This window comes from Aythya ferina (genome assembly GCF_964211825.1).
Source record: "Aythya ferina genome assembly, chromosome: 1".
NCBI lineage: Eukaryota > Metazoa > Chordata > Aves > Anseriformes > Anatidae > Aythya > Aythya ferina.
Window position 1 is genome coordinate 124,009,579 of NC_140296.1, and position 26,096 is coordinate 124,035,674.

A 26,096-nucleotide genomic window follows, 5' to 3' on the forward strand; every position below is an offset into this window, starting at 1 on the left:
GGCTGTAGTCAAAATACTTTATTAGTTTCTTGTTATCTTTAATGTTTATTCTGATCTCTGAAACTGGATTTGAGCTGTTTCCAAAGACTGGTGGAGCTACAGTAGGAAAGCAGAGTTGCTGCAGTAGTCCACTGTCCACTCAGATCTTGAAGAGGACCAGAAAACTGTTTGAACAGTGAATTAGCTTTGCATGACCCCGGTAGAGACCAGCAGGTGGAACCAGTGAGAAACAAGAGACCAGAAAAGGCTCACAGTTCAGTTCTGAGAAGCATTCAAAATGAGAAACCTTTGGAGATTACAAATAATTTTTATGATTAGAATATTACATTTTAATTTGAAAATGAAGCCCAGTTATTCATATAGCTAGCCTACAGGCTATAACTATCAGATATCTATGTGCAAAGGATGAATGAGGGAAGGCTACACGCACAGAGATTAGGATTTTTAGTGAATCTCTGTTTGTGTAGAACAGTGTAAGCATTTCCAATAAGAGAGACTCAAGAGCATTTTCAAGCTCAGGCATTTGTTTAAGATATACAATGACCAGATTTAAACTCAGTGAAGCAGGCATATAAGGGAGCAACAATTTCTGAATTACCTTAGCAACCGTTTTTAAATTCTGCCTTATGTGCCATTGCTTATTCACTTTATGGTCTACTTCTTGTGATGCTGTATTTTTTCATTATAATTGAGTAAATTTAAATTGACTGGCAATTTTATTTCCTTCCATTCAGACAACTATGATAAGAAAAAGCCATGATATCAACCCACATGTATATGCTATTTGGTCTACAAACCGTCTGAGAACAGCTGTGCTACCACTTGAGTTTTAATAACAGACCAAGAAGAAATCTTAAGGACAGCAGTGTCTTTTAATCTAAACAAAGTGCTAACATGTATTTAGTAAAGTTATATATAATATGCTTTCATTTCCCAGGATAAATTACCTCTCCTGGGGGCTGTGGACCACTGTTCATAGTAGGAGTCATGACCAATGGATTCTAATTTCAGACCTAAAACTCATCAGATATATAATGCTGAACATGTCTCATCTGTGAAGCTCTTTTGGCATTTGCAAAACAGGGACAAACCATGCACCTCCATATATACCCTGATTTACTGGAACCCGTAAAAATCAATTACCCCTTGAAGTGTTTCTGGATATCAGTACCACTGGATGAAAGTGGCTACAAAAGGAAAATAGGTTGAATTAATTTAGTGACAGATAATTAATACAGTTACCTGTGTTGCCTCCCAGCCCCACTGCCTGTACTTGGGATCGTGGGTGAATCTCCACATATACCAGTAGGTCTCAATCACCTCTGGTCTTAGGATATAGTACTTCTCGTTCTGCCGCACTGCCACCGCCTCTACACCACCGTCAAATTTGAATGCTTCTGGACCCAGCTTTAAGGCTGCAGAGAAAGGAAAAAAAAAAAAAAAAAAAAAAAGAGAAAGAAATGTATTCCTTATAAATCTTTACAGGAAGGGTGGATATGAGTCTGCTACATCCAAAGCATGTGAGAGAAGCAGAAACGAGCTTGTCTTTAAGCAGGCTCATAAATATTTCCTATTGTTGAGGCCTTTAATTTTTCTTATGAATAATTTATCCAATTCCTGTGAGAAAAATACCTATCTTGACAAGAGTAGAGTAATCCTCCTGAAAACTAATGAATCACTGAGAATATAAACACACTAATACATTCAATTATAGGATAAAATTAAAGTGGCTGACATTAGTTCTTCATAAGCAAAAGAAACAAAAAGGGTCACCAGAGGTTTTAATGTCCTTTGATCCCACCCAGCACAGCTGGAAAAGATCTTAGAACAAAAACAGGTGTCACCATCACATATAACTGGCATCTTATTCAAACTCTCTTGGTCTAGGGAAGTGCTGTCACACCACCATAACTGATGTGCTTCAAAATGCGATCCTCAAGTAAAGGGTTTCAAATAAGTCAATGCAAACTTAGTCACACCTGAAAATGAATCTCTGAACTGAGAGATTTGCCATTTCTGTCCTTAAAGGAAGATGTAATAGTACTGTGCCAGCATCTGTAGGACTACTTGTTTAAAAGGGATGTACCTTTAGAAATACTTCCCATGCTATGAAGTTGCAGCTCCACACATTTTTAATTACACAGCTACAACCTGGACTGTCACAAGTCCATGGAGCCAGATGGGATCCACCCAAGGGTGCTGAGGGAAGGGAGGTGGCAGACGCGATTGCTGAGCCGCTTTCTATCATCTATCAGCAGTCGTGGTCAGAGAGGTCCCAGATGAGTAGAGACTTGCTAATGTGATGCCCATCTATAAGAAGACTCATAAGGAGAATCTGGGGAACTACAGGCCTGTCAGCCTGACCTCAGTGCCAGGGAAAATTATGGAACAGATCATCCTGAGTGCAATCACGCAACATGTGCAAGACAACCATGGGATCAGGCCCAGTGAGTGTGGGTTCATGAAAGGCAAGTCCTGCCCAACCAACCTAATCTCCTTCTATGACTGGGTGACCCGCCTGGTGGATGAGGGGAAGGCGTTTGATGTAGTCTACCTAGACTTCAGCAAAGCCTTTGACACAGTCTTCTCCTGGAGAAGCTGGCAGCCCAGGGCTTGGACTGGCACACTCTTTGCTGGGTTAAAAACTGGATGGCTGGGCCCAGAGATGGGAGCTACAGTCCCAGTTTTGGGACTACATAAGTTCTTCAAGATACTTTTGTTTGAGACTTTCTGAACAATTCCATCAAGGTACATTGTTATTTTACACTTATAAAAACAAGTAATCATTATTCCACGTTTAGCTGCCTTCTGTGAGTCTTGGGACAGAGACAGCATCTGGTCATATCTTAACAATGTCTCAGCTGAAATCTTATTCATTGGATTTATTCTGCATTGGTGCTGTCACACTTAAAAGAACACCTACTGCTATACCCAGAGTCTGAGAGGAGGTCTTGTCAGAAACTTTAAATATGTGCAAGAAGCTTCATCATAAAATAACCTCTCTGTAATCAATACTTTATGAACTATTAGCTAATGGGTGAGAAAATTCTTATGTATAAGTGATGGTATATTTTTCTAACATACTGTGTGCTGTAAATCATCACTTTCTGCCACCTATACAAGTTATTATTAATTTAATCTCTACAATACCTAGGAAAGTAAATTATTCAGTTCGATTTCGTAGTGGTATTTCTGTTCCTTTTGTTTCGTTGGACATCTTTTTTTCACTACCATTTATGGCTTCCATGTTACTAGTTATTCTATGCCTTTGCCATGTCTCTCAATGGTACAAGCATGTAAAACAGAACTAATCCCCCGTAACCAGAATACTTCAAGGTGTGCAGTCCACACACAAGCTTAAACTTTGACAAACCTAGCAGCATGAATAAATGAAAATTTTAGCCTTACCAAAGCCCACTGACAGCATTATGACCCCTTGTGTTGTGCCAGTACATGCCCATACGGATCAAAGCATGTCTTGCATCTTTAATTCTCACTATCTTCTCTTCAAACTGCATACCTCACTGCAGAAAAATCTCAAAATCTCTTGTCAAAGGATGGGAGATACAGGATGACTGCAGCAATAATCTATCAATAGGTTATACTACAGAACAAAAGCATAGTAGTTATGAAACAGAGGCATGTGGGGATTACACATCACAAGAGTATGTGGGACTCAGGAAGTATTACTGACTCAGAGGCAGATCAGAATCATGGCTGTATCTTCCAAAGACCATCAGCTTCCTCCAGCTGGTGAATTAGAAAGGCATCCCACAAGGACTGCTAGACCGATCCTCAGCTTGAACAGAATCTACAGGGATTTTCCTAGAGCCATAGCAAGAGCCTGAGCTTCTCAGGGTATTCCCAGTCAATTTTACAGGTTACAACTCAGGAGTCTTAAGTCTTCCCCCAGATATTCCTGCAGAACCTTGACAGGTGAATCAGATTTTTGGAGTGACCAAGCCCCTGCATAAGCCCATCACTGATTACATGAGATCCTAATTGTCATTGGGAAATGATGTCCACAGAAGTACAACAGGAAAAGCTGCACAGACTTTCCAACTCCTCTGTCCTAATCAGCACTGTGGAGCAGACAGCATCGTGAGAGATGAAAAGGGTAACTTAAGTGCTAAGAGAATGCAATCTGGTGGGAAAGACAGTACAAAGGTTGTAGTAACATCTAGAAGGATTAAGCCATGTAGGAGAAGGCTGTCATGTAGACAGACCACCTTGTATTTGGACAAAGAGACCTGCACTCAACTTGAGAATGCAACATGCATAGGACAGCAAATTTTTCTCTAGGGGTAGGTCTGCAAGTGACTTCAGATTTGGTCCCAAAAAATAGCAGGGTCTCAACATAGTTTAACTGCCCAAAGCTAACTTGAATGAAATGATTAACCAGTTTTTTAATAATCAGTCCCCTAGGGTAATAAAAGAAAACACTTTTACTGGAGTTGGGTTACTATGATGGCCAGGTTCCATGTGAAAAAACTCAGATCTGTACAAAGGTCAACAAACTGGCTTTTGAACTGGAATTGGTCTACATCTACCACAAAATATAACTATCTCCTGTCATATGTTTTGACTGAGAAGTGGAATAAGGCATCCCTGAAATCAAGAGACAGAAGTCCTCTTCTCTGTGCAGATGGAATGTTCTCCTCTATCACCAACCAGAACTGAGTATACGTATGAGTGTAAATAATCTTTTAACTCCAAAATGGGGTCTCATCCTTCCTCCACATCTGCTCCTATGAAAAAAATGCATCTTCACATTGATTAATCCTGACTAAAATAGCAGCAATTGCCAACTAACAGTGTTATGTAATAAGGCAGAGACAGAACCCTGTGGGCTGAGACTGAAACTTTGTTTGACCCAGCAAGACAGGTAGGTGCAATAGGCTGTAGGCTTAAGCCTACTCATATATTTTTTTTCTTTTTCTTTATGCTATTACTACACCGATGAAAGTATCTCTCCTAACTATCAAATTGCATTTGTTAAAATTACAAGTGATGATACAATGACACTATGTAATCCTTGTGAATAGATACACGAATTCACATCTTAAAACTCCTTGGAGTTTTAGTTCCCATTACTTCTTCTAGCAAGATATTTCAGAAGCTTCTGTGATGGACCCACAAGGCCATTTACAATTTCTAGCCTACATTCATTCATGGTGAGCATACAATTCTTGTTCTTGGTATAACTGTGTTGCTTGTGTCTTAAAATAGCTCTATTTATTTTCAGTGTTTATCCCTTGATATGACAACAAATGTATTCCCTTCTTCGTCATTATTTTTCTCATATGAGCAGGCCAACGTCTCTTATTTTCCTACTGTAAAATAAAAGCTCTGTCACTCTCATCATTCTGTTGGTCATTCTCTGCATTCTTTCTGCTTCAAAATTCAGATTTGTACAGAGTATTCTGGATGACAAATTATACATGTCTTCTAACACAGTGTTAATGTTCACTTATCTCTTTAGAAAATTCTTTACCTTATACAGACTAGGGCTGCACTGGCATTTTTCAACTTCCCGTTTACAGAACAGGCCCCCGCCTTTTTGTAGTAACTTTTTCTTTCTGACAGTCAGTCCTCAAGGTCTTCCTGTTCCTTATTCTGAGACTCTTCTGTTTTAACCGTTTCTTTGATTTTTTGGCCACAGTAAGAACAATCAGCACTATCCAACTTTATGCCTCAAGGCCACTATTTAAGACAAAAGAAAATCTGGTCCAAAAGACTTAATGGAGAAATATCCAGCCCAATGGTGACACTGCCTCCTCCTTAGTCAGGTCTTTGGTCATCTCACAATTTAGTAATCTCCATCCTCTCACGTTTAATTGTACTTACCCATAATGTACTACTACTAAAACAAACAAACAAAAAAAAGGCATTTACAAATTTCTCATCCTACGTAACCGTAAAAATGGTATGTATGAAATGAGAAACTGCCCTACATATCTGGGAGGACAAGAGTTCACACATACTCCTTCCTCCCTGCACCCACATAGCATATCCTTGCCAACTGATGCAAAGATAGGGATAAACATACAGGAGAGAACTATAAAAAGTCTGGTTTTTGCATTTACTTACCATGGTGGAGATCAGAGTAAACACATGGGTGTTAAGAAAATTACATTGGTATTAAAAACAATATTAGACAAGGAACAGGTCCATAACAACTCTTAAAAAAAACTTCAATGTTTTCTGCATTTCAACTACTGAAATAACTAGATTAGCAATGCATCTTACTTGTTCTGTCATATGATTCATGACAAGTATGTGCAATTTCAGCTCCAAGCTGCAAGTAATGTCCAGCTTTGTCATCTCGGGAACCATCTGCTCCAAGGGCAAACATTCCCCCTGCAAAACAGGTCAAATGGCCCATCTTTCTTTCAAGGTGCCCATTCTTCCACTCCCCAATGAAGGTCAGTCCTCCATTGGACTTTCTGATGAGATGTTTTTCTATGGCCTACAAGAAGATTGAGAAAACTTTCAAAAACTGTTTTAAATGCAAGTTTTACATACTAACGCTACTTTAAAGAATAAAATACTGTTTTCAAAAAGTAAATATCTTTTTCTTTTGCCAAACTCACTTCTGAGCACTACAGGAATAAACAGCTGTAAGAATACAATTTCAATGAACATTAAAAAATACCCTACTTGCTAAACAATGCTACTGAGACCAGTCACAGGGAAGTCAAAACACAGATGACACTGCAATTTTATCTGAGAATTCATCACGTTTTATGGCTCACATGGCTGTTTGTCTACCTGTTAGCTCTGAGAAGTAAATAAATGTTCTACTGTGAAATCTGTGTGTACTCAGAAAACACATCCAAACTGGATGCTTTTGGTCAGCAATATATGTAAATGAACCACTTGTACTCTCAGTCAGCCTTTAACAGAAAGTAACAGGAATCCTCCAGCCACCTTTTAGCTTCTCCACAGCAGCCTTCTGATTGCAAACAAGTAAAGAATGGGTGAAGGTTAGAATTGGTGTTCACAAAAAGCACTATTATTAACAGATGAAGTTACAGCTGTTTTTTCTTTGCACATTTGTATCAATATACATTGTTTATTGTGACTTATAAAACAGTACTCTTTTGGTACTGTTTGGAGAACAGTAACTTTCCAAAGTTTGCAAAATACATGGAAAAACACATTTACTTAAGCCTCTTTCAAAGAGGTTGATAATCTCTATCATCTACTGCAGTACTTATTCTCTTTAACATTATACCTTTTTTCTTGTAACAACTTTCTAGTTACATGACAGTTTGAGTCCATTGTAATTATTTTTTTTACCATGGAGACATTTTTCCTACCTTCTTTCCAGAAATTTCTTTTGTACTTCCACACATAACCATCTGCTGGGTTCACAACTTCCTTTAAAGTGCATGAAAGTACTGGTCAGAGTACTCCAAGGCTGATTAGAGTTGAAGGATTAAAGTGCCATTAAAAAGGCATTTACTACTCTCCCTCCCATCCCCAAGATCTACTACAGAAGTGAACATTTACTCCTTTCCACTACTTTTCTGATGCCTACAATAAATTACACCCTAAAGGTGCACAACTGTATTTTGCACTGAAATGTGATATACTGAGACCACACACAGGATCTTGCATACAACTGCAGTGATTATCTTGGATGTGGAGGTCAAGTCTGCTTCACACAGTTGTATCACTGATATCTAGCCAGTGCTAGCCATACAGGTTGTTACCACACAGACTGAGGCAGCAGATACATAGTTTGCAGATTTAAAACTAAACAGTGAAATAGCTGTGACAGTAGATATTCCAAATTAAAAAAAAAAAAAAAAAGTAAAAAAAAAGTTAAGGCAGTGCTGAAGTACTACAAGGCTGTCAAAGCAGCTGTACTGAACCCAGCAAAATTTGACAGTAGTCCTCCATCCACATTCTGAAATAGCATCTGACAGTCTTCTAAATTTTTCTTCAACTGTACCCCAATGGAAAAACAAAAAACAAACAAACAAACAAAAAAAAAAAACCAAAGAAAAAAAAAGGAAATAAAAAGCAGCAACAACAAAACACACAAAAGCACGACAGAATTATTGAAATTATTATCAGAAAAAAAAAAAAAAGAATTCTTAGGATTAGGAGCCTGGGGAAGATGATAATATAAATACTAATTGGAAATAGTTGTATGTGTACTTTGTTTTCTGAGTATCTTCTTGACTTGAGATGCTGTAGTGCTTGCAGCAACTTTTCTGAATGATTATAATGATGGGAATCTACACCTCAGCCACACAGCCAGTGCAGATCTTGTAGTCCCCACATGGTCAAAGTGAATGCATCAAAGCCAATCCAGTAAACTGCAGGGAGATGACTACTGTTGTCAGTCGGGCCCTGCTCCTTACTTGTCCTCAGGACTGAGACATCATTTAGATGGTAAAGTTCACTACTATAATCTGTTGAGCCCACGTATTCTCAAAGTAATGAAAGACAAGCGTTGATCTGAATTCCCGTTGGCTTCACTTCTTCACTAACACCACTGACAGATCTGAAGTGTGTGCTTGTGGCAGGATCTAGTGAAAAGAATGCAGTAATAACTGACAGAGAAGAAACTACTAAGTCTTAGACAGCTGCCAGAGTGGTTGTGAAACTATCATTCAAATTGATATTGAGGACTACTACAATACTGTGGCTTCTACTGCTGGGACGCCTGATGTAGTTAACTATACAAGCCTCATTTGTCTTGAAAGCACTGCTATAGGAAAGACTGAAGCTGCTAAAAATTATGCCACTGAAGATGATATTAAAATATAGTGTTAGCTCCATTGATTCAGTTATCTTGGACAAAATTGATGAGATTTTTTTTGACTATATGGTACATAAAACTTGGAGTTCTTTTTAGAGGTAGCCACTTTTTGCAATGAGTAACAAGAAGACTTAAATGGGTTTGGTTTATTTATTTACTGGAAGAACACTTTTTTTCCAAAATTTTTTTGAATTGATCTTTCAGCAATTTCGTAACTGTTGAGGAGTAAATGGTTGCAGGTGCATTTTCAGGGGAACACAATTGCTGTGGAGAGCCAGACTTCCTCTCAGAATTTGACTGAAGAACATCATGTAGCTGCCATGTAACCCTCTTCTGAACAGAGTCCGTTCTGAACTTGAACACGACTGTCTCATGTATAGAGTATAGTATTTGAAATCTGAAAATCCAGTTCTGTTAGCCAGTTAGTAATTAAGTACCATCTTAAAAAAGTAGCAAAGGAAGCATCCTCAAAAAGAAAATAAATGCAAACCTCTTAATATACTGCATCATGCAACAATCTACTGAATAAAAAGGACAATTAGTATTTAGAGTAATTGACAAAGAACACTGCTTGACAAAGAGCACTGCTCCTAGTGGATAGGAAATCTTGAGAAAGTTGGAAAAGATTTGACATTTGTACCCTGGGTTGGATGGCTGGGGCCACAGAGCAATCCAAGACGTACTGTAAAGCAACGGCATCCAGCTTGACCATGATGACATGCACTAGACTGTACATGTGTACTTAAGCTCCCAAAGAAAACTTATTTCACATCAGAAATGTGAGATTAACTGATGGAAGAGTTTACTTAGTATTTAAATTCCAGAAATAATAGTCTGAGATATGAATACAATGTTGTCTTTGATGTTCATACTTTCTGTGATTCAATGATTACATAAAAATTGCATTTTCTGAGCTGTCTTGCAGCAGTATTTGCTATATTCTGATAGTTGAACACTGCTGGATCCTTCTTTTGGCTATCTAATGCTGTGCAATAACAAAGAACACGGATCAGTTTTCTAAGTCTAACAGATTAGAGCACTCAGAGCAAACTGAGGCTGTATATGCCATGGATTGGGAATCAGAACATCTGAAAAACAGGTGCTGTCATCTTCTTCCTATTAGTATCTCCAAGGAATGGCATGCCACTGTCTACTGCAAGACTTGAGATGGAGGGTGTGGTGGTATATCTTCTACTTTCCCTTTTATACAAGCTAAGGGAGTAAAGTGTGGCAGGACAGATACCTTCTTTTTGTCTGGTGGGTGCTGAGAACATTTCCAGTTCTGTACTATGAGTAGGAAGAATCTATTTTACACTTTCACCCTTCTGCTTGCATAAATGACAATAAGATTTTGCTCAACATTTTGAAAATCAAAGTAAAATTGTCAGCTATGAAGGAAGACCTATGATACGGGCAACAATCAAAGAACAGTAAGGGAATGGGCTCTGGAAATATTTTGAGATTTTCATTTAAAATTCAATATGCAATTATGTAAAACAAATTCTACTCTGATTCTTTGCACATATCTTTCGGTGTCAAGTAGGACTTCAGATAAACACAAACCCTGATCCAGAAGGATGTTCCAAAATGTGTAAATCAGTATGTTTCATGCAAACTCAAATGCACGTGGGTGGTGTTGTCTGAGAGAAAGCCAAAAAGGAAACATTCCGATGCACTACAGGTCATATCACATGAGAAGCAGAAGCAGCTCAGCTCTTTCTCCCTCCTGTCCACACCATCCTTTTCTCCAGTACCAAATTTGCTTTGCCGTATCTCCAGGGATGGAGATTTGCCCATGCAAAACATTTGAGATTGGGCTTACAGTGCAGAGAATCAAAGAGGAAGTTTATATTCTCTAATTTTCAAGTGCCCACCATAATAAATTTGAGTCAGAATAAAATATTTCAAGAGTAACCATATGCCAACTGCTAAAAAAAACATTTTTAACCCCACAGGACCCAACACACTACATCTAAGACTACTGAAGGAATTCAGCTACTGCTTTGAACTTATGCAAGTTGACTGTTGACTTAAGCAAACACTGGAAAGCCAGCAAAGTTTAAAAGGACTGGGAAATAGCTGATGCTGTAACAGTATTTAAAAAGATTAATGAAAGAACCATGTAAAATTAGTAATGTAGCTTGAAAAAATTAAGCATTTGATTGACAATTTCATGCTGATATCATGAGGAGTATTAGTATAGTTCTTGGTATTGTACAAAATATTAGTCCTAAAAAAAATCAAGGCAGCACATATGAAACAGATTAAAAACTGGCCTTCTAGAACAGATCAACATAAAATAAAAAATTGTGAAAATTTTTCATCCAATCACTATTTTGCAAGGATATTTTAATCAATGATAGGCAGCATATCTACCGATAGTCTGCAAGAGAAGAAATGCTAAAAAAAATTGCAGAAGACACAAAAATTGATGGAGCTATAGATAATGATAAAGGAAAAGTCAGCCCTGTAAATTCATTCAGAGCAAGTGATAAAATGGGTTTCACCTGAACAATCATGTTTTAGCAGAGATAAGTATAAGGTTGCACATTGAGGAATTGGGAATGTAAATCACAATAGCAGGAAAGCAGTAAATCAAAAATACTATAACCAGCTTCAGAGTAAAATCAACTGGAGAATGGATGACAGTGTCTTACAAAGGTTAAAAGTGCAAACAGCTCTTGGCTGGGCAAAGACAAGAAGCTGAGAAGAAATTGGGTGATGACACATTAGTAGAACCATTACAGAAACTAAATATCCAATTCTTGCCTCCACACACTTACAACATTGGAAAATACTTAGGAAAGAGCTTGAGAAATAATTCAAAGCCTGCTTTATGTTGTGAGATGAAAGGAAATCATATATCTGTTTTGGAAGAGCATGCCCATCATACCTTTGTCAGTAACCAGCTACATTATAGTTGATAGCCCTTTAAAATAAGGGGAAAAAAATCAAGTAGCTGAAAGCCAAAGCTTAGCCAATTTCAGGTCAGAAATAAGACACATTACAGTTTCAAAACAATTTGAACTGGAATTTTATTATATACTTTTTTAAATGTGAATTTTCAGAACTCCAAGAACAAGGATTTTGTTTCGGGAAACTGCCTGCACTAAAACTAAGCTTTCAAAGCTTGTGTTGAAAGAAACATGGCATGCACAAAGCACAGAACAAGTTTGACACCAAATATGAATTTGCATGCGGACAAGATCACACAATCCCTGCTGCTGTTGGCATCATAGCTAACTAGACTTAATCTAGCTTTATTACTCTCTACTCTTCTTAACTGTAGATTAGACACATGGGTATATATGGGTACAAGTAAGTCTGACAAAAGATGGCTGTGTATGGGAAAACTCAAGAAATAACAGCTGGGCAACATAAAGCTTAGAGTCACCACAAAAAGGCCCCGAAAACTCCCACTGAACTGCCTTTACTGGTCTGCTTGGACAGACACTACTTGAATTGTGAGAGGAAGCAACATCATATTACAAAAGACCTATAGAACAAGGAATGGGTATGGATTACATTTTACAGGATGAATATTGAATATAGCATTGAACACTTGAGAAAATAATTTGAAGATTAAAACAATTCAGGTCTTCAACTCCTCAAATGTTTTTGAACACTGGATAAAAATAATTTGGCCATTCTGCACATCTTAGAGTTGTTAGAGCTGTTTCTAATAAAATATGCTTTGGAGTTTTACTTTATAACATTTTGGATGAGCTGTTATTTTTAGTGCAATAATCTGCATCACATATATTTCAAAATAATACTTTTTAAACTACTTAAAATGAAAGCTAGTCTTATTCATCACTTGATTTCTTAAAACTTACATAATCAAAACAAGTCCTATGTGTTGCTGATTTTTTTCAGTTATCAAAGATGCTTAAATTCCACTGTACAAGAAAACTCAATGAATTATAATCACCTCAATTGCATCGTCGTACATTTTCCTTGCTTCTGTGTCCATCTTGTCTGACATAAGCCAGGCTTTCAATAAATATTCATAAAAACTGTCTCCCAGCCCGCCCACGGATGTATGATCTGCAGGAAGGAAAGAGGCAAAAGAAAAATTGAAGATGTTACATAATAGCACCTTAAATATAATTTAAAATATAAACTCACATTTTTAAGTTATGCCATTGTAGAATTATAATCATTTTAAGCCTGCTTAGTAGGACAAAGCTGTACTGTCTCCCCTCTGAACTTATTTCATAGACATGGATAGCCACAGCAGACAATGCAATTTTCCATGCTCACTACTTGCCATTCTACACAGGCTATCCCTCATATCACAAATTTAATTTAACTGAAGTTTTTACTTAATTCCACAGAACATAATTGTTTTGCTACTAGGGTTGTGTGTGTATACATACGTATGTACAAAAAAGCCATAAAAGCTCAGGATCCAGGATGCAACTAGGTCATGTGGCTGGCCATAAACCATCATCAACTATAAGGAATCTAATCTTTCCAGGAGATTTTTATTTCCAACAGGACATTTACTTAACATACTAATGAATTTCTCAAGAGTAAATGTTCTTATTTAAATTCCTCTACTTGAAAGAGAAGTAAATAGTATACAACACAAGCCCTGCTCTGTTCCACCGTGCCTGAGCAGCCACACTGTGTGCCGCTGCAAGTAGCCAGACTGCTTGACTACTACAATCCAGCACCACATAAGCCAGACCTCCTAATGCACAGATTTCCTTTTTGCCATCTTTTCTTTTTCTTGCAGAGGTAGCCTTTCACAGGTACTGTCATTGCTATTCCGTGCTGACAGACATTAAGAAGCACCTATGTTTGCTGTCTGGGTGACTATCACATATCACACAAAGCCTACTGATGGCCTGACTCAGTTTTAGACCTCCTGTTCCAAACATGGCAAGCACTCCCTCAGTACACCCTTCATTCAAAAAGTAATATGACCTCCAAGATTTAATACACAATTCCAACCAGAAAAGTGCGTAACTTCTGCTAGCACCAGAGCAGTCAGTCTGCTCAGTATAGGATAAGGAAATGTTTAAGAACAATATGGTCACAATTACAGAAATTCAGTGACCTAAGCACAGTTGTGATACAGTCATACAACTTCCCTCTTACTGGGTGAAAGACAAAAAGAAACAAATAATATTCCTTTTTTTAATGTTCCTCAGAAAGGTGGTATTATTAGCAGTCTGTCTGGGATAAAGGTGTAGAACAAAAGGTAGAACTCTCCTTCTGGTCCTTCTTCTTGTAAAGCACTGTTATGCCCTACAAGGGCATATGTAGAAACAAATGGAAAGCCTTTAGCTTCTCCATTTGTCTTCAGGTTCTGAGTTTGGCGGAAATAATTTCATATGCTTTTCTTATATCTCAGTATCTCTGAGAGCCTTTTCACACCCAGCTATTCAGTGATTTAACTATGAGCAGTGAACTTTCATATGCTATCTAGTTCTAAGCTGAAAAGAGGGCATTCAGGCCATTTTCTTCCACAAATGCAAAGACTAGAAATTACTTCTTCAAAGAACAATTATATTCTTACGTCGACATGAGAACTAAGGGTCTGTGGTTTTCAGAAAAAAATATATCATCCCGAGACTTCAAAGTTACAGCTCACGTTAGCACTACTCAAGGACTGTCTTCACAAGAGATATAGCTTAAAACTACTTCTGTTAAGCTGCTGCCTTCTCTTCAGTTGAGTTCCCATCACTTCAGAGACTGCTGCCAGCATTGCTACTCCACCAGGTTTCCTTCACAGATGCACTCAGTCCTCAGCCAGGACAGGGCTGCTGAATGTCTCTGAGTAGCGTTCCTCTTGTAGAAGCTCCAGCTGGGTTCAGGGCATGCAAGAGTAGGGAGATGAGCGGGAAAGGTTTATGTCTTAAAATAAGAAATCCATGTACAGGTGAATTTCCAAAGTCAATTATCAGGAACACTCCCTGTTTCACCTCTGCTTCTACAGACACTCATTTGAGAACTGTCTTTGTGTCCTGTCAGCAGCTCTTCTCCTCCTCCACATTCCTTCTTGTCTCAGATGAAAGTACAAGGAATATGGAAACAAGTCACATCAGGACACAGCACAGAGCCACCTCCAAGGCAGCCTTTTTTGCACCTTCTTCATGTGTTCAGAGAACAGAGCTGTGCAAGCCTCTCAGATGCAGATTTTCCTCCCACTCAACCAGTGGGATGCAAAAATGGTAAGGCTAAGAGGTTCTAAGGGCCTCACAACTCTCTGCGGTATTGTTTTGTTTATTGCCATTTTGCGTACTTCACACCAACTCTGATGTACGAGCAGTTTTCAAGGATCCTCACTCATTAAGCTCTGTGCTGCCACTCCCCAGCTGATGCCCTTCACAGATGGACCACAGGAAAGACCTGTCAGGGGCAAACTGATTCTGTGCCATTTCTTCAGCAGCAGGAAAGGGTGAAAAGAAATACATTCTGTGGTCACATATGACAAGACATCATGGGCAGGAGGAAAGCACAGGAAACCTTTCACATGGGAAGGAAGCAATATTTCAAGGAAACTTGCTGTATCCAGATACAGCTGTCTATATTTACCTGGCCTCTCTCATCTGCAAAAAAACAGCAGAAAAAGATTGGAACTGAAACGGAAGCAACCACAGCAGCTGAGCTAAGGTTTAAGCACAGCAAAATTTCCAACTTCTACAGCTGCATTACCTGCAGCCCTCGCAATATCTTCCTCAGGTTGTATTCTAGGGTCAGAAGATGTTGCTAAAGCAGAGCTCGCTGTAGTTTGCGTAAGGACTCTCACTAGAAATGGCTGAAAATTAAACAACTTTTTGTGACAGGTTGCAGGACTTGAATGACTTGCTCTTAGTATGGAAATTCCAAAAAGTATTTTTCAAAATCCCTTAATGAATCCATAAATGGTGAAAATTGTAGATTTGGGTCATCACACACCTTTTTCTCTCATACGAACACAGCTCCCTACCCAGACTTATCACCATAAGGTCTATGTTGGTTATCATATTCTCCTGCTGTTTGAGAAACAGATCAGATGGATTCGGAGATTTAATTCAGCTCAGCTCAAAATGTTTTGCTCAAGAATGTCTTGTGCATAGAATATTTTGAATTGTTTTGTTTGTTTGTTTGTTTTTTAATCAACCCTAACCTTGCATGTCAATCCAGAGAATAAAAAAGGACAGCTTATGATTTGAATAATAAAGTTTGTAATAGGGTCCTGGCACTAGCTACTCTTTAGTAGACAGTTGTGAAGGTATTATGTTTAAAATGTTTGTAAGTATTTTGCAAATTTGGAAATTGATTTTTCACTAATTGGATCTATAAGAATTATTTAATCAGCTGCATAGCATTTAAAGGCTTTTACTGTGAAAAACTATTTCACAGTGAAATCCTGAATGAAAATTCTTTGCAGATAAAGACAAATATAGCAAAGGAAACAGAAGTATGAGGGCATATCCAGTATGGCAGAAGCCACATATTCTATTCAATGACAACTCCATATTTTTAGAACACTACTTCCTTCCAATTGAAGACAAATTAAGGTATTTTTTTCATTCCTTCCTGTGCCCCCCTCCTTTTTCTTTCTTTTTATTTTATTTTACTTTCTTAAGATTAGGCCCAGGTGAATTTTTTCAAACATGAAAGGATTCCAGTCAAAGATTCCTTGGAAAGTCTTATTTTAAATTAAAAGGTACAGTAAGTGCAGTTGCAAAGAATTCCTTCAACAACTGCAGCCAAAAGCAAATACAAAGAGCACTGCATTTTTCCTTGTTTATTATACACCTGAAAGTATGTGCAAACCTGCACAATCAGTCCGTTTGCAGGCTTCCTCCTATCCAGATAAAGCTAAATAAAATCTTAATAGAAGGACAAAAATATTTACAGGTCATAGCAATATTTTTGCCCAGTTCAAAAGATTTACATCCTGTAGAATACTAGCATTTTCCATCTTAGCAAACAGCAAGCAATTGAAAAATAAAACAACAACACTCAATTTCATAGCAGTATTTTAATAAGCTTTGCATTTACCAATAAAATACCTATATTTAATCAAGTATTATTTCTGTTTCAGCTAATAATCCAGAAATCACATTCACCTCTTTCCTACAGACTGAGTGGAAGACCTTTAAATTCTCACATCATCTAGTACTTCTAAGGCTAGTCTCACTCCAAGTGATTTTATTCATACCAGCAATCAATTAGCTCACTGCTGAAGCAGCCTCCTCTGAAGAGAACATGGACAATCATTTCACAGCAAACCACAGAAATACATGGCAGGTCAGAAAAGAGAGTGCATGGTATCCTTCTGAAATGACAATCAATCTGATCTTGGGATAGGAGAGAGAGTCATTGGCTCTTGTATGATTTGTTCTTTGTAAATGACATTATTTCTTTATAAATCTGGACAGACAAAGTTGTTTTTCCTCAAATAGCTTTCCAGGGCCAGGACTGCAGGCCTTCCCATCCTCTGTTACCTCTGAGGCACTGTCTGTCATTCCTTTTCTGGATTAATTCTTGGAATGGTAGCCTTAGTCTAAAGTAAATAATACAGACACTAGGCATCTATTCAGCTCATTCTTTCTAACATTCAGATCTACCTAATGGCTGTAAATAACTTCCTTCTGAGCCAGACAATTTCTAAATGAACTGCAGTGGTTCCCAAGAATACAGTTATGACAGCAGACTCCAAGTTAAGAACAATTCATCTCCTTTTGTTTACTGTGAAAGTTTGGTTCAGTAAGCAGTAAGATATTTTCCACAACAACTTAAAGACTCCTAAAGTTAACATTTAATAAGAAAACCTGCTCTAATGAAGGTCTACCTGCTCTCTAGAGCAAACTTAAGATGTGTAAATTATTTTTAAACAGATGGCTTTAAGCAGTTAACAGCAGCTTAATGAGGTGAATTAAAAACAGTTCATGATTTGCTAACCCTTCTCTGCTTTGTGCCTTAATTGTACCATTGTCATTTCCTGGCAATGCACAGGAATAAAGAAAGAAGCCAAGCACTGTTTTAAAAACAAAACACCACGCAGAACTGATACCGCAGTCCCAACACCTAAGGTGAGGCTTTGTGTTAAAGCAGTGCAGGCTGAAAGTCAGCCTTGCCCCTTCCTGACCTCGAGGCACCTCCTCCTGCACTGCCTTTGCATTCATAAAGCTCATGCTTTATTTACTTCACACAAAGTGAAGAAGGTGACATAAAAAGCTGAGCAGAACTGCATTTCATGTGCCCAACCCTCTGCCAGTACATAAACACAAACAGCCAGAGAAGACAATCAACTAAAACAATATTTTTAATTCATGCATTTGCAACTGTAACACTGACTGGGCATTTTTAAGTATACACAGATAAAAAAAAACAAGCAAAGAATTTGAAATTTGGGAATCCATAAAAGAAACTCAAGTCTTACAAATGGAAATGTTAATTATGACTTTAAAGCAAAAAGGAAAACTATTTTAAATCTGCATACAATGCTCTAAAGCCAATACACTGGAAACACCAAGGTGAACAACTACTAACTAATTTCAACCAAAAAGTAGTAATACTGACTACTTTGTAACAAAAGAACAAAGTAGTAAAAGGTGATGTGGATTTTACTTTGGGATCATGAACACTGTATCTTTGACAAAACACTATTGTATTAAGTCAAGAAAGGATTTCAAGAGTGGGGAAGTTAAGACGAGGAGGGAGTAGTGAAGTGATTCAGCCAGTATGAAACTTTCATTAAGAAATCTTCACACCAGTTGTTCTGGGTACCAATTGGCCTTACACAACGCACAATCTGTATGAGCACCTTTTCTCTGTGTAGGAAACTATTAAAGAAGTGCTTTTCTGTTTGTCTTCAGAGTGGCACTGATTAAATTTCAGTTCAATCTTCCTTCACCTCGTAGTTGGGCTTAGTGCCCCTCAACTGCTCTAAATAGGTGCAAGCTCTCTTTCTAATCCTTTAATCCAGAAAGCTGAAGCCCCAGAAATTGCAGCTGCAGCAATCCACAGTGGAAATTCAACCTAAAGATGCCATAAGCCATAGTGGATGGCTTAAAAGTGCAAACGCTTGTAAATTAACTACAGCAGAGGCAGCCCTGATAAAAGAAGGTGGAGGTGCAATTTTTAGTCAGGTATGAATCATTCATCACTAAGGAACATGTTACCAGCATGACAATTTTTCTGAAAACATGCAGATTGTCACATAAAAATCTACATTAAAAAAGTAGATTTAAAGTGGAAAAGATGAGCACTGAGAAATTAGGAGACAGCTGAGTTTTCAGTTCAATCGTCTGGTGCCACAACAGATTCAAGCAACAAGAAAAGCCTAGCTCAGCTCCTCCCAGCCTAGCGTTGTATGATGATGAATGCTTTGGCACATACAACTTCAGAGAACTTAGCTGAACTCTAAAAATTCCATATGGAGAAAGTAAACATGAATATTTTTCAAAGGCCTGAAAAAAATATGGGTGGTTTTGTCCTCCAGCAGTGCTAAAATAAATAACTCCCACAGTATTTAATATCCAAAATATGATGATTCTTGAGATTCTTAACTGTATGCTTAGAAGAAACAAAGTGTAATTGGGTCATAACAACATTGCATCTTGAACCTCATATAGGAATGGTTGAAGCATTTTTATCAAAGAGGAGGGAAAGGAGGAAGGGAGGAAGGGAAGGAGGAAGGGAAGGAGAAAGGGAAGAAAGAAGGGAGGAAGAAGACAGCTTGAGGCTTGAAACAGATAGAATATTCCAGTTGGAAGAGTTGAAAATTGGAAGCTCCAAAAATCTGAAAACACAATCACTTAATAGAAAATGAATTTAAATGCTACCCACAAAATAAAACAAAGCAAAATGACTTCTTAGAACTCTAGTTAAACTAAAGATTAAATTTCTCAAGCTTACACAATTCAAGTATGTACAAAGACAACAGAAGGCCAGCAAGTAAAACTAGCCCAACTAATACACACACACATATGTGTAATCAACGTAACTAGTGAACCAAAACATATCTTCAACTTGAATGTCTTTTATGATTCCATTTATGATATCTTACAACAGGCTCTCCTTTCAAGTTGAGGATTTGACAGCTGGAACAAATATTTTTGTTTTTATATTCTTACTTACCTGAAACTTCAAAATACTCAAACTGTTGTTTACAGTTCTGGAAAGATTTAGGTCATCTCTCAGAAAACATGTTCCTGAATTAAAGGTCAATAAACTAATGATGTAAAGTCCACTTGCAAAAATTCAAAAACACAACTGACCTTTATATTGCTGATTTCATTCAGAAGCAAAGTGGCCATTTATCACCTGAAGTTGTCTTTTCCAGATTATTACACCCATCAGCATCATCCAAATGAAGTATATCAGCCTCTCTACAATTTAGGTAGAAAATTTGGAGTAGCTGTCAATTCTAACTGTGCTGGCAGCTTTATCTAAGTTGCTTGAATTCACAGTGGATTGATGGAAATTCAGGTACGTATATCTCCACACTGCAGCCCATGGAGGAGCCCCCGGTGGAGCAGGTGGATGTGGCCTGGAGGAGGCTGCGGCCCATGGAGAGCCCCCACAGAAGCAGGCCCCGGGCTGGAGCTGCAGCCTGTGGAGAGGAGCCCCCGCAGGAGCAGGAGGTCTGGGGGGAGCTGCTGCCTGGGGGGGACCCGTGCTGGAGCGCTTTGCTCCAGGGGGATGGACTCCGTGGTACGGAGCCGTGTGGGAGCAGTTCTTGAAGAGCTGCTGCCTGTGGGCAGCCCCCACAAGATCAGTTGGGGAAGGACAGCAACCCGTGGGAGGGACCCCACGGGGAGCACGGGCAGAGAGTGACTGTGAAGGAGCAGTGGAGACAAAGCGTCAGGGACTGACTGCAGCCCCCATTCCCCTGCACCGCTCAAGAGGAGGAGGCAGAAGAGGGTGGATGTGGGGGGAAGGTGGTTTTAGTTTGCTTGTAGTTTCTCACTGTTCTAGTCTGCTAGTGATAGGCAATGAATTACATTAATCTCCCTACGCTGAGTCTGTTCTGTCCATGACAGTAACTGGTGGGTGATCTCTCTGTCCTAATCTCAACCCTCGAGTCCTTTATGTCATATTTTCTCCCCTTTTCCTTTGAGGAGGGGGAGTGAGAAAGCAGTTGTTGTGGAGTTCAGCTGCTCAGCACGGTAAAACCACCACAAGGTGGTAGGAAATCAAGTTGTGTGAAAGGCTTACTCAACAGCGGAGTATGGACTGAGACCGAGCTATAGCACTCTACATTTGTACTGCGTTCATCACCATGCCTTTCTGATTTTTGACCGCATCGGCAAAAAAGTGCCACAGAGTGATTTGCAATCACAGATCAATGTCTTCACTTAGATCTCCAAGATGAGAGGGTATTTTACCTTGTTGCTCCAGGACAGTCTAACTCCTAACAGAACTTTATGATTAAAAGAACCCAGTATGAAAATGCACTCTCTATCCAGAGAGTAAAAGTATAGACCCTCTCTTCTGCACCGAACCGGAAGCTTTTCTTTTTTTTTTTTTTTTTCTTCTTCTCTCAAGAAGGTACATCTCCCCATATAGCCCAGAATATAAAATCTCACATGTTGAAGACAGAATTAGAAGAAATGGACAATTATGTGTCATCTGAAATCTATTATTGGTCCAGAGAACAACATTGATCTAATTATAAACAACTAGTTGCACAGCCTCCAACATTTAAATGATATAGAAGGAATAAAATCAAAACATGTAACTGTAATATGGCTGTAAAAAGTCTGCGATTAGATTTTCATAGACTCTCTTTTCATAGAAAATTAATGATTTAAAAATGGTTGAAAAATACAGTTTAGATATCCAAAGACTCTGGTACAAAAATCAATTACTAAAGAAATACATGATTCCATGGGAGCTCAGACTTTAAAAACTCACAGAGCTTGTATCAAAGGATGCACTTTTAGTCCCTAATCATTTTAAATTAGCTGTCCTCAAGGTCAACAATTTAAACTCCTCAAGAATATCAGGTAAGTACCCTAATACATGTTGGATTCTGTTCATACAGGCTAATTTACTGGCTTTACAGTGAGGAAAACAAATGTTAGAGCTGCTAGAAGACTGACTTCAAATTCCAGATATTGATGCACTCTCCATCAATATCATGGTATAAAAGTGTAGTTTGGTGGTACAGCAAAATAAAATACTCATTTCTTTCCACATCAGTTTATGCAAGCACTTTGAAAGCTCAAGTTACACCATATCTGAATCCTATATTTAGGAATTCTTTATACACACACCCTTTCATATGCATAATTCATAAAAATATTTAACCTTCCAATAACACTAAAATCTTAAACACACCAAACAAAGCTTCTATTTGTTTAGCTTTTTCAGCATCTTGATGAACAGACCAGCAAATGTCTTAACCTTGCAGATTTATAAAAACATATTCCCTGTAATGCATTGCTCTGTTGTATGTCATTAAAACAAAGCTTTAGCAGATTAACTTGTTCTTGTCTTCTACTGAATAATCAGATTTGAATACAGCCTTTTCTTGAAGCACTGTTAATTACATTTGTATATGTTTACAAAGCAAAAGGGCAAGGGGAATTCCCCATCAGAGATTACACAGATTATTGTATATTCAAAACACATGCATATTCCTAAATGCAGAACAAACCAGGATATTTTTGAAAGAAAAATTAAGGAAATCTGCCAGGACAGCACAGAAAATTAAACAGCAGAGAACCATCCCCACCTTCTTATCTGCAATGGTGAGAAGCCTGCTATTGGAGATCTAGAAATCATGTTGTATCTTTTTGTTCATAATGTACTGAACTGAAATCAGATTTAAAAAACAAAACCACCACCAACAAAAAAAAATAAATGCCTGCATCCAATCCCCAAACTAACCATCACATACATGGCATATCTCCAGTTATATAACTGCTGCTTCAAAAACAAATCAAAAATGAAATGTACTTGATGAATTAAATAAATGTGCAAAAATGAAGTCAAGCTGGGAACTATTTCTACAATAAATAAAATTAATTATTTTAATCCTGCATCATTTGTACTTGAGAGGGAAAATCTTTTCCTTGTACTAAAGGGGAGAACATCACCCAAGAATTAAAACAGTAGAAGCTACTGTCCACCAGTCCAAATTGAAAATGTTTTTCAAAATACTTTTTTTTTTTCTTTTCTGAAAATACAGGCCTACTTGACACAATTCTTTTAATTTCCTTTAAGGTTATGGATGTTTTGATGGGGCTTGACGTTATATTTCATAATTTGTTTTTCCAACTATTCTTGGCATTGCTGGTTTCTTAGTTCTGTATATAGCACACCTTTTAATGTGTACTATATCTGTATTAACAGATATAACTTGAGAGACCACCTCTGCTAAAAAAGGCATCCAGTACATTTGAAAAAAAAAAAAAGAAAAAAGGAAGAGTAGAAAAAAATAGTGCAAAATATCTTAATGGTAAAGGAGAACACTAACAGCTTCAGTTGGCAAAGAAAATAGTTTTCTAATATTAGCATCTTTCTCACTACCCATAACTAATCAACCTATTAATTTATGCTACAAAAATATTTTTAGGTTTCTAAGTTATTTTCAGTATTCCTTTCATCTTTTGAAAGACTACTTCATTCTTCAGTATTATTCATTTCACCTCGCAATTAGCAGGGCTTTTACCTTGCAAAAGTAGATGTAAATACTGACAGAAACAGTCCAGATAATAGAAACCCAGGCAATGACTTACTTTTCAATCTCTGCAGCACCTTTTAAAGTTTGCACTCAAGAGAGCCACTCATATTTTAAATAGAGCTCACCCTGCCAAGACATATCATTCATTTAATTAATCCTTCTCTATTCTGACATGTGGGGTTAAGCACAATGTGAAAGCATCTTCTTTGTCAAGTTATCTGTTTAAGGAGTATTCTGTATGAAAGAAGTATCAAACAAGGAAACTGATTAATTAAACACACAGATATTAACAAGCTGGTGGCAACAGACAATAACAAAGACCAGAACTCTTCAGTTCCTGACTGATGGGTCATACTGCTCATACAACCCTAGTGAGTCAACCTCAATGTCATCGCTGATGAGAACGGGGAAACACAATAACCATGAATATTATGAGATATTTGAGGGAAACTCTATGACTGTGAAAAATATATCTATGGGACAGCTGAAGAGACTTCTGACTTTATGTAAAACTTACAACCGGATTTTAGGGGAAGGGCCAAAGTCAGAAAAAGGAAAAAATCAGGGTGGACTGGGGAGGAATAAGTAAGGAAAAAATGAAGATCAGGTGGGTTAAAAGGGCCTGGCTGCATGTAAACAGGCCGGCTGCCTATTAACATGCTTGCTTTCCTGAGCCCTGCACCCACTCAACTGTCTGTAACTCTCTTTTTATTAAATCCTTTTTTAACCATTTTTTGTGTCTACTTTCACTCATTATCCCATGTGTGAGTGCTGCACGGTGTAAACATCAGCAACTGGTGAAGCCATGGGCCACAGAGCCTGCAAGTCTATGTGCCAGCAACTGGGGAGACCGGCATGCAACAGAGGTCCGTTGACAGTAACTGGAGAGAGTGGGATGAATGCTGCAAGGTCAGAGTGACAGCAACCGGAGAAGCAGGTTGCAGCAAGTGGAGCAAAAAAAATGTCACAGGTTCCTAGGTTTATGTGTCAACAAAGGGGAAGACCTACCTGTGTTTATTTTTCCCAGTTAACTTGATTCAGAATGCATATCTGTACATGGAATTCATTAGCAAACCTCAAGGTGGACAGGATGGTGAGTAGGAGACCTGCATCTGGAAAGACCCAAGGTCTACATGTAAGCTGATGCTTACATGATAAGGGGCCCAGGGTCCAAGCACAGGTAGCAGGTAATTAAGTATGTGAATATTTTAAAGGTTCCTGAGCGTGATGGTTGCTTGGGTGAAGAGAGTGTAAGTGCCTGCACCTATTTGGCCACAAACATGAGGAGGATGAACAAGACCTGGCTACCAGTACTCATCTTTTATGTATTACATGTGGATGCTACAAAGGCCATGTTCTGTCAGTGGTAGTCCATGTGGGTGGCCATGTTAGTGTCCTCTTAGATTGTGTGCACCTCTCTAGGATACATGCTCAGCCTCAGTGCTGGGCCAATATGCATGTTGTAACAGCAGCAGTCACATCCACTGGACTGAGACAGAGACATCTCCTGGGTCTCAAAATGCACTGGGCAGGGTATCAACAGCTACAAAGGAGCAATCTACAGGTCTGAGATTCTGCTAGATGCAGTGACTTTCTTAACATCTATAGTAAAGTGTATTATAAACGTTTATTTCAGATTTTTTTTTAATTTTTCTTTTAAATACTGACAAAAAATATAGACAGATGGTGCCATATATTTGACACAATTTCATATCACAAATGAAAATAGATTGGGTGTATTATTCTTGGTTTGTCTATTACCTGCAAGAGTTTAAATGAAGCAGTTCAATTAATTACCTAGCTCAACTCAAGAGCATTAGTCTAAATCCATCTGTACAAGCAGGCATAAAAATTTAGGGCCCACTATTTGCACTGATTTAATGAAGGTAATTTAAAATCGTTTTTATGACTTTTCCTACATGTGAAAAACGCACTGTTTTAAAGAAAATGTAAATCTAATCCAATTCAATTAAATCCATGGAAGCCTTCTCTAAATAAAGTTAAATACTAAAACTGCTTGTTTTGGTTTACTTTAAGCATTTATTTTGCAAATGAAAGACCACTACTTAAATTGAAATATGCACATCCACAAAGACATTTGTTTTGGTTTATTTAAGGGACAGTCTACAGCAAAAGCAACTGGGAAACAGATATAAATTTTTCCCAGTCAGACACATTGGGTAAGCCTCAACTTATTCTGCACTACAGCTGCAGAGAACAGCAAGGAAGTGAGAAAATCACCAGAAGGTGCTAAAGCAGCATGTGTAACAAGGTGGGTTATATACCTATGTGAATCCTCTTACTTGTCTTTATAGGATAGACATCACTTTGTATAGGAAACAAGGTATTTAAATTTAGAATATTAAATAAACATACGTGGTCTGATACCACTCTGTTAGCAGTCCTAGTAAACCAGCTGCCAGAGTGCCCCTCATCAGATTTTTAACTTGGTCCACTTGTAGATTTGTCTAAAAGGGCTTGTCTTAGGTAACGATACATGAAAAAAGCACTGCAAAACAGACCACAACCTGACTATTCATCGTATCAGTGCTGGTAATTTCAGAACCTGCCATTACATTCCTAATAGCAGAGTTCAGTGTGTAAATGTACACACCAGCTTACTTTACAGTAACTTGTACTCATATGTCATTAAGGTGAATAAACACAGAAGGCTAACATAGA

At 38.1% G+C, this 26,096-nt stretch overlaps 1 protein-coding gene across 1 annotated transcript in view; it reads right to left on the minus strand.

The window, feature by feature from the left end:
* The window catches only part of MAN1A2 (mannosidase alpha class 1A member 2), a 140,399-nt gene that overhangs the window by 11,879 nt on the left and 102,424 nt on the right, over positions 1-26,096 (minus strand). The window contains exons 9-11 of the mRNA XM_084501186.1: positions 12,708-12,823; positions 6,250-6,469; positions 1,243-1,415 (exon numbers count right to left, since the gene is read on the minus strand). Coding sequence (XP_084357312.1) covers positions 1,243-1,415; positions 6,250-6,469; positions 12,708-12,823 — 509 coding nt within the window. The remainder of the gene's footprint in view (positions 1-1,242; positions 1,416-6,249; positions 6,470-12,707; positions 12,824-26,096) is intronic.